This window comes from Cannabis sativa, chromosome 2 (genome assembly GCF_029168945.1).
Source record: "Cannabis sativa cultivar Pink pepper isolate KNU-18-1 chromosome 2, ASM2916894v1, whole genome shotgun sequence".
NCBI classification, from domain to species: domain Eukaryota; kingdom Viridiplantae; phylum Streptophyta; class Magnoliopsida; order Rosales; family Cannabaceae; genus Cannabis; species Cannabis sativa.
In genome coordinates this window covers 61,219,442-61,229,634 of record NC_083602.1, presented here as the reverse complement: position 1 = coordinate 61,229,634, position 10,193 = coordinate 61,219,442, and the positions used below count along the sequence as shown (strand labels likewise).

The 10,193-nt window shown below is 33.1% G+C and overlaps 1 protein-coding gene, 1 long non-coding RNA gene and 1 pseudogene across 2 annotated transcripts; all 3 read right to left on the bottom strand.

Annotated features, from left to right (window-relative positions):
• Positions 1–360: 360 nt before the first annotated feature.
• On the bottom strand, positions 361–3,169 carry LOC115719439 (probable protein phosphatase 2C 24). The gene is made up of 4 exons (XM_030648491.2): positions 2,031–3,169; positions 1,610–1,924; positions 1,109–1,214; positions 361–1,013 (listed from the first exon to the last, which is right to left on the bottom strand). The coding sequence occupies exons 1-4, from the start codon at positions 2,505–2,507 to the stop codon at positions 670–672; spliced, it is 1,242 nt and encodes a 413-aa protein (XP_030504351.1). The 5' UTR covers positions 2,508–3,169; the 3' UTR covers positions 361–669.
• Positions 3,170–4,902: 1,733 nt separating this feature from the next.
• LOC133035057 (uncharacterized) lies at positions 4,903–5,821 on the bottom strand. Its single transcript, XR_009686340.1, has 2 exons — positions 5,645–5,821; positions 4,903–5,436 (listed from the first exon to the last, which is right to left on the bottom strand). It is a non-coding gene; the product is annotated as an uncharacterized LOC133035057 (long non-coding RNA).
• Positions 5,822–6,484: 663 nt separating this feature from the next.
• Positions 6,485–8,682, bottom strand: LOC133035056 (reticulon-like protein B6; annotated as a pseudogene).
• Between the last annotated feature and the right edge of the window lie 1,511 nt (positions 8,683–10,193).

Genomic DNA, 10,193 nt, shown 5'->3' with positions numbered 1-10,193 from the left:
GTATGATAATGTTCCTGAAATTTCAATTGTGTTATTATTGTATGATAATATTCCTGAAATTTCAATTGTGTATCGTGAAGCTAATCAAGTAACTCATTATTCAACCAATCAAACTTTTGTGTAAGTCATGCTCTACAACTTCACTTACCTAATCCTTTGTACTTGTTTTGTAATTAAATGAATCCAGTTTCAAAGAAAAGAAACATAAACTCCTAGTTTAAAAAGGATTGATAATAAAAGCAAAAAAGCCACACAAGTTTTAAGGTGACTTTGAGGAGGGATTAGCCTGTGAATCAAACTATGTTTTCTTAAGTTCTTGCCGAAAAACATAAAATTAAGGTGAAACTTAAAAGCCTAAAGTCAGAAGATACTACTACTTGCTAGTTGCTACTATACTTTGATTAAATATATACTACAATTAAGTAGCTACTACATTACATTTTTCTTTTCTGATATACTTGACAGGCTTGAAACAATTTCTTTCGAAAATTAAAAACCAGCGAATCAAGGCTGGGCTCTGTCAGTATTAATAGCCCCTCTTTCTTTTTTTAGTTTTAATTTTTTTTCTTTTAAAAAAAAAACCATACGAGCCTGATACAAACGAGCGAAAACCCGGCAAAAATCAAACAAAAAAAAAAACCATAAAATAACAAATCACATCAATGTGGGTTACGTGTCCCTTCGGAGATCAACTACAATCACGCTCACGTTGTCAGTACTGTGCCTAGCCAGGGCTAACTTAGTCAGCAACATTGACGCATCCGCACACGCTTTATCGGCAACCGCCGTGTCGGCTGCCGGTACTTTACTTTCCGGTGATACCGAAGACGAGCAAGATGCCGAAACTGCACCCTTGCCACGTAGGCACATACGGACAACGCCGCAAGCCGTCTCGTTCGACACCACGTCCCAGAGCCCATCGCTTGCCAAAATCAGACAGTCGTCGTCCGCCGTCCGATCCGTGATCGTCACCTCCGGCTCGCTACTCACGTATGGTTTTAGGTAGTTGTCTCCTGTTATATCAATAATATCATAAGACAAGAATTAATGCTAACGTGAGCCGTGAATGCTTAAGAAATTTAAATTTATTATCCATTTTCTGTTTTACCTATGGCTCTTGACATGGCTAGGACTCCGAGAACCCGTGGGCCATCCCAGTAGATGACCCGACCACCCGCCGCCTGGATCCGACTGAGCTCGTCTGGACGATCCGGCTGTGGCACCCAAAAATAAAAAATAAAAGTCTTTTAGATTAAATAATAATGCAAAGAAAAATAAATAAATAAACAAGGAAAGCCGCTGAGCTGGAATGATCAGCTGATTGTAACGGATTCCAACGGTTATTTTTCTTTTGATCTGAAGAATCCAACGGTGAGTGTTAAAAGGTTCACGGTAAGACAGTGTACGCGCACACAATACTCAATGTCTCGTGATCATTCATGAGCGGTACAGTTTGTTCACAGAGAATTAAAAAGAAAAATCTATGAAAGCGCTAAAAGAGAGGGAAAAAAGAGAAAGGGCTTATTGAACCTAATTCGATTAAAATTTGAACTGAACTAAATTCCATTACGTTATGGGTCATAGAGAAAAGTGATCGAGAGAAGCGAACCTTGTGATCAGAAGAGAGAGGAACAGCCGTACCATTACGACACAGTACGGCTCTGGAATCGCCGCAGTTAGCGACGATGATCTTGTCAGTGGTGATAACTGCGACAACCGCCGTCGACCCCACTGCGTCGCACTCGGGCGTCTGCAACTCGCACCTGCAATTCGATCCCGACCCACTGCCGTTCCACGCAATCACTTCGTCGTCCATGCGAAAAAAGCTTCGTTCCATTGTGCTTTTCCACTCCGTCGAGTTCTCCTTACTTTCGAGCTCCTCTTTCACGAGCTCATGCAGTCGCTCTCGGCACTTTGTTGCCACCTGATCACGAGAAAGAATTTTTGAAGAAGAGAAAAGTCACTAACTAAAAACCAAACAAATTTAAAAATTAAAAACAGAAATGAAAATGAAAGGGAATATATCGCACATGAGAGCAACCATGGCCGTCGTAAACGCCAAAGTAATGTAATTCCGGCATCGTTTCCTTAATCCGGCGGAAAAACGAAGGATAGATTGCCAAAGCATCCTCCATTTCTCTTCGTCTTCCGCAGACAGACGCGAACCCAAACTTGGGAAGTTTACTTGAAATAGTTGTGGGGGTCACCGCAGAAGGAGACGAACTCGACAATGAGACTGAGATCTTCTCACTATTATCCGAATTTCCTGAATCATACCTCTCTTGTTCCAAAACGTGGCTCAAAACAGTGTTCTCGCAGTCTCGGGAGTTAGCTTTAGAGCGTTTTTGTTCCCTCTCCGACTGCGTATCAGATGGCGGAGAGCCCACACCAGTAACGAATTTGTACCTTCTTATCTCCATTCTTCGTCTCCTTGCCGCGCGGGAACTCGACTCGCCCGGCGTTGAGACCTCTTCTTCACTCACTAACCCACAACAAATCTCCGCCATTTCTCTCTTCTCTCCTTTCTTATATAGCACAAATACAAATTTCCGAGTAAAATGAAAAAACTTCTCGAAACCTTTTGCCCCTTAACAATGATAAAAATTTAATTTCATTAAACACTCATTTCAATTTTAATTTTTATGAAATTTTTTTAGTCATTATTTACGTGACAAAAGATCTGAGGAAACGCTCGCGCGCTCATGAGAAAAGTTTTTAAGGACTCGTTCCATGGATACCTTTGTACGCAGGTAGAGGAAGAGTATCTCTCTTTTTTGGCATTTTGATTGCTACGGGCAGCTACCCGTTCTAGGCTTGGGCAGTTGTACAGATATGTGCTATAGTGCGTGACCGAGTGCTCTTCTGCCTAAATAACACATCTCCACCGTTCATCAAGTTCTTCATTTCAACCCAATCAAACACGTGTATCTCCTGCTTCGGGTCACGGCTGTGCGTGGACCAATCATATTTACAGATTACCAACAGAGTAAATTTCCTTTATGGACACGCATGTGGTCCTTTGAGTTAGTTTCCAGTTCAAATTTTGATCTTCATGGATTTTTTTAGTCTTCTCCACCACGTGTCCTCATCCTCATAGACTGAGCCACGATTTTCAAAACAAAAATATAAAAAAAAAATTAAAGTACCATAATTTATTGAAGAAAATAAAAATACAATCATTCAAGGGAAAAAAAAATAAAATTTTAAACTTTATTCCCTTCTCTAGCATTGTGGTCCAATCAAATGCTACAACGTATTGGTTTTTCGATTGAGACGTATGGGCCCAGTTGTCTACTTTGTTGACGCATATAGAATATCTAAAAAGAGGGCGTTTCTTCTCTCATTCGAGCTTCTTACACGTTTCAACCTTATAATGATGTTATAAATTTAATACAGCCTAAATAAATAAATAAATAGATATTTATCAAAATAAATAAATGAAATTAATTAAAATTGAAGTTTCAATTTAAACAGTAATAAAAATAATTTCTTTCTTACACGATACAAAAACAGTCGAATTATAATTAACAGTTAATAAATCAGGAGTCTTCACACGTGGCGTATAGATATAGGATAACGTGGGGAGTGACAGAAAGGACCGTACGGTGATGTGGGGCCACGTGCGAATAATTCATAGACCGTAAGAAGGTCTCCACGTGTAAAATCTTGCTGGCATGCAATTGTACTAAAAACTGAAGCGTGATGTAGACAGGAGGAGCAAAGTCATGCCACGTGACCACAACACCGAAACTATAATTCAACCTAACCATAGTTAAGTTACTTTTTCACCCTCGGGGTACATGTGTGGTTAACTTAAGCCATCACTCTCTTGTCTAATGAAATGAAGCTAAAAGGTTTAACAATAGTGCTCATTCTATTTTAGGCTACCGAAGCACAGCGAGCCATTCCGAAAAAATAAAAATTGAAACCTACCTTTTCCTTTCTGAGGAGGCCATCGTCTAATCGGTCGACACGTGAGGGCGAGGTAGGCTTACGTGTCCGTCTGAGAACGACACGTTGAGAGAAGCTCTACTGTTTGGTTGACCAGAAAAAAATATCGTAGGGACCTGGGAAAATTGGAGAGGTTACGTGGTGGAAGGAGAGGCGGTGAGATCGGCACGCGCGAAAGATCGTGGCGGGCGGAGGCGAAGGGAGTAATGGCGCGTACTTTTCAGAGCTTAAATACGACACATTAAAAATAATAATATATAGTATATTGTAGGGGGTGTGTTTGTATATTTTCTGCTTTCGAGGCTGTGTGATCTGGCGATTTATTTTTCAGATACATTGTTTTCAAATATTCTGTTATTTTGTTCTCGGTTATCTGAATTTCGGGAATATATATATATTTATGGATATTTATCGTTTTGGAAATGAATAATATACAATTAATTTTGGTGTTGCTTTTTTTTTTATCATAATCTTTGTGAATTTTATACGACAGATTATGAATGTTGTATATATGTTAAATTCATTTATCATCTCAAGTGTTCGTGGTTCCTGAATTATATATTGCGAAGTTCGGATTTTTTTTTCTTTTTCTTTTTTTAATTGATTCGTAAATATATTTCTCAAGTTGATTTCAATTTACCACGAAAATACTCAAAGTTTAACTCATTTTTGGCAGGAAAAATACATTTTTATTAAAATTTTGGAACTTTTAATATTTTACTGCTCGTTAAATGGCAAGTATCTAATTAGAGGACTGAGGGAAACTTTTTTTTTGCACTCTTTTTTATATACTAGGTAAGAGTTACGTGCCGAGGTACGTAAAGATTAGTTTTAGGTAAAGTTTAGTTTTTTTTTTTATTTCTTCTTATTTAGATTGTATGTAAAGGTATGATTTTCATCAAATTAATATTTGTGCTATTATAATTGGTTAGTAAAATATAATTAGGTATATATAAATCACAATAAAATAATACTTATTATTTACTTTTAGAAAATTGGGTATATGAAATACTTGCATACACTACTCCATGTAAATCCATAAATACAAATAATAATATAATTTGTTTTATTTTAAACAAATTTATATTTATTTAATACAAAAATATATATTTAATTCAAATTCATATTTAAACAAAAACAGAAAAACAGAAAAATCTATATCTTGTTACATAATGTTTATACAGGTGGGGAGCCACGTATAAACATAATGTTGTTTCCTGAAAAATCTATATCTACTATCAAACCACGTATATTATAATTGGACAATGACAAAATAAATCCACGAAAACGCCTTATATGATATCACGATAGGAAGATTTATAGTAATTATATATAATTTCATGGAATATTGTTCAACCCATTATTATAATAACTTAAAACCCAGCAAATCCCTTTCCAATTTCGTCGTTCGAAATGTACGGATACGACAAGGTTCCGACGAGCTGAGAAGAAGTACAAGCCGATTCAACTCTCAAAAACCCATATCTGAAATTAATGAAAATACCAATATATATAATCAATCAAAATGCATGCATCACTACTTTTTTTCATGATTGGGTAGTCGTCTAAATATTAAGTATATAACTCTTCACAATACTAATGGCTTTACTTTTTGAAAAAAAAAAAATAGGAGAAAAGTGTGGCATTGTATTTCACTGATGGAATGAATTGATAAATTGAAAAGTGAAGGTACCTTAAACGATCTTGTCCAATGTAAGCTTATATAATGCGAACATACACAGCAAAAGTTTTTCATTCTGCTGTTGGAATGTCTTGCAGATTGTTGTTCACCCAATATATATTTTATACTAAGAAATCTGAAACAACAAATATAACATAGTGAAATCGAATAAAAACAAACTCCACCCAACACAAATGATACCCAAAACGTAAATGACTCATACAATGAACACATAACTTATACAAATTCCAACATAAATGCTCAAAAGACATGGCACAACATCAGTGAATTTGAGAATAATATACTGACCTGAAAAGAGGTAAATTGACTTGAAAATGCTTGACACCCTGTGACTTGGTGATGTACTTGGCTTTCCTTCTTCTTCCCTGTAAATAAAATCACACAAAGGTCATTCTTGCACCCATCTACATTAAAAAGATAGTACGAAGCTTAAATAATAAATTCCTATAATGACAAAGCTAGTATTTGGGCAAAATTCAACACAAAATTATAATTCAGAAAGAGCATTAACTTTCTCAAGAGAAAGCTCAAACATCCCAGTCCCAGAATAACAAACAAACCCAAAAGAAGAGTAACAAAGAAAATTCAATTAATTAATATTAATGCTTCCTTTCCTCATTTTTACCTCCATCAGTGTTACTAATTTTTTTACACTCTTGCACTCGTTTTTTTTTTTTAAATACCCTTTTAACATAATATATGTGAAAATAATCATACATGGAAGAGTGTAAAAATTAATTAATATTAATGCTTCCTTCCCTCATTTTTACCTCCATCTGTGTTACTAATTTTTTTTTTTATGATAATAACCATAGTGAAATGTGAAGGTACTTCCAGAAAAAAATTGCTTTTTTTTTTCATTTATTTATTTAATATTATTATTATAACTTCTTTCCTCTTTTTCTATACTCCCATATGGCAATTGTTCATGGAATATCACAGTCAATCCTTGTGAGGGTAGGAGTTTGGGAGGAACTTAGCATACTGATCAGCCTTTTTGCCTGTTCTGTGGTCATAGTATTCCACCACTGCTGCACCAGCTAACGCAGCTAAGGTGAGAGCCTGAGCATGCAACCTGAAATCATAAGATGAGCACAGATCAATACAGTTAATAGGTTACAGAATGAGCAAACAAATAAATGAGATTTGACATGATCCAATTATTGTATTGGCAAAGAAAACCCCCATAGAACTTCTATATTACCACTGTGCCTAATAGCAAACATTAATCGAATTCATTTTTTATTTTTGTGAGAAGGGAAAATCAAAATAGGGTCTAATTCACAATCAAAACGCTCACACAGAGCCATCTAACTGAATCTTTTGCCAGACAGGAAACTCTAGGCCGAGAAATTAAACCACATATCTCATGGTAGATTAGACCTCTCCCACTGATAGTCCTGACCAACAGACCTAATCCTCATGGGAGTATTTTATACATCGATAAAAGCTTTTTCCTCCACATAGATGTAGTTTAAACCCCATCTCAGGCCAATTTATTTCTCAGAACAACCAAAACAAAAATGTGAAATCAATCAATCAATTGTTTGGTTGCTATTCAATATTATATATAAGAAAATGATTGGAGAACAATCAGTTGCTTTGATATATGTTGCGAAGGTTAGCAATGGGTTATCAGGTAATCATAACAGAGCAAATATAACAATGTTTACAAAGGCAGCAGGGGTTTATGATGTGCAATTAGGGTCAAAGGGAATTATCACAATCAAAGTGGAACCACACATGAATGTTGAGCTGAGTGAACTTGTGGTTATAGCTGATGGTGTTCGAGCTTTATGAGATCAATGTCTTCACACACACACACCGAAAAAATACCCATAAACTAAAACAAAAACTCAAACCAAAAAAACGAACCTTTCCACAAAATTCAATCCAAAATGTAAGCATTTCATTTCTATCCCCAAAACCAATAAACCCAAATAAAGAAAAAACAACAAAATAAGAAAAACCTAGATAAGGTTTCAGTTAAAGTTACTCAAATTTCATATGCCATTTCATTTCTTTCTATCACAAAAACAATAAACCCCACAAAACAATTATTCACAAACAGAAGAAACTAAACAAAAAAACTGAAATTTTAATCCAATAAAACAACAAAATAACAAAAACCCAGATAAGGTTTCAATTAAATTCACTCAAATTTCATATCCCATTTCATTTATATCACAAAAATAATAAACTCCACAAAACAATTACTCATAAACAGAACAACCTAAACAAAAAGATTCAAGCTTTAATCCATTTAAGTTGATTATACTTACAGAAGATAACTGCAGAGGTGGTGAGAACTTTTAGGGTTTAGGAAGAAGATGACAATGGAGGTGGCTGGTGGGTTTTGGATAAGAAAAAAGATAAAAATAGTGAGAGATCCTTACGTTTTCCTCCACCGAAAACCTGGTGAACTGGTTTTTCTCGCCCAAAAAGCCTGAAAATCTTGGTCTTAACAGAAGACGGAGATTCCGGTTTCACTTACTCCGATGCAGAGTCGGATGAGGAGGATGAAGAGTCACCATGACCATGGATCTTCTCTGTAATCTTCTCGATCAAAGACTCCGATTTCGCCTCTGCGCTCTCAGTTCGCTCAGCCATAGTTTTTCGAATCCGATCCGAATGAAATACACTGAAAACGTCACCACTAAACTAATATAGCATCAAAACTATATTGAGTATCCAGGAATTTGAATGGCCATCGGATATTGCTGAATATTACTTACCTTTGACCATTATGCGTGAGAAAACATATTATGAACATTATGCGTGAGAAACCTTTGAAAGATTTTCCATAAGAGAATGGTGTACTCCAGCTGCGTGAGAGAGAAACCTTTGAATGACAATTATTACTTAGTTAAAACATTATGCGTGAGAAAACGATTAATTGTGAGTGAGAAAACGTGGACGATTCTTTTTGGGGTTAAATTTAACAGAATATTCTTTTATTTGTAAAGCATATTCTGTTAAACCAAGAATTGCCGTTACATAGGCACTTTTAATATATAAAGATATATATATATATATTTTTTTTTTAATTGAGTGTGATGTGTAATTTTTCAAAAAAATATATTTAAGTATAGTTACAATTATTCTTTTTTATTTTTCATTAATAATTAAAAGGGCTCTTTACAAAAAATATAAGAAAATGAAGATGTGTTTTGATATACATGGCATAAAATTTTAATTACCCTAAATATGACATTTTTTTAAAAAAAAACTTACAAATATGAAAAAAAAAATCATAAGGAATGCCATAAAAAACTTTAAATTTGTATTTCTTTTTATTTTTCTTTTTTTTTTAAGATAAAACACTAAAATAAATAAAAAAAAATGATCTGTAAATATTTTTTTTTACAGAAATTAAACTTATTTTTTATTTAAACTACCGTTTATTTTTTTTCTTTATTTTTTTGTTAAAGATTATTTCATTAAAAAAAAAAAAAAAAAAAACTAGCTTCATCAACATCATCTTGAAAAAAAAAATAATATAAAAAATATAATCTAAAAATAATACAAACTTTAAAAATCAGTTTCATCAACATTGAAAGAAACTAATAATTTCATTAAAAGAATAAAAAAAAAAAATAGTTTCATTTTGTTATTACAAATTTTTTATTTTAAGTTACTTTTTTATTATTTTGTTACTAGGTTCGAAACTTACACTTATATTTTGTTTTTAATATTGGTATGTATAGTGTGTTGTTTTGATTATATTTGTGATTAGTATTTTTTTTTTTGTATTTTTGTGTGTGTGTTTTTTTTATTTGATTGCCTGATGAAACTGGTTTCAGTTAACTTTATAATTAATATTTATATTTTGTTATGATTTTTTATAGCGTCAAAACTAGTTTCACAGGTCGAAACTGGTTTCATAGATTTTAACTGTTCTGTAATGGGGTTGCTCTATTTTTATGATATTATTGTATTTTTTTTAGTTTGTATAAAACTAGTTTTATTATTGTATGATATTTGAACAATAATTTTTGTTTTATTTTAAATAATCAGTTTCTGACACATATATTATTTTCATAACTGGTTTTTTTTTAAGTAACTAGTTTTCATAACTGGTTTTTTTATTGTTGTTCACAATTGAGTTTAAAGTTTCAATTTTTTATTTGATTATTTCAAGAAATTTGTTTTTATTTGTTTGTTTTTATTTTGGTTGTTTTACTAACTGGTTTCTCACATTCTACTGTTTTTTTTTTTTTTTTGTTATTCTTTTATGATTTTTATTGCATTTTTGTTTCTTTTTTTTTTTTCTCTTTGATTTTAATTTATGTTTCTCTTTGTTATATTTGCTACATAATGTATGTTTAAATCAATTTTATTTTTTGAGCAAGCAAATAAAAATTAAATGCCAAAATAAAGAATGAAGTTAGAAGTTTGATTATTAGGTATTGATATAAAATTTATATGTTCAAAACTGGTTTTTAAATTTAGTATCGTTTGTAAAAATTTAATTATTAGACATTGTGTATTTTTCATTATGTTATTGATGAAACTATTTTTTTCCTATTTTAATGAAATA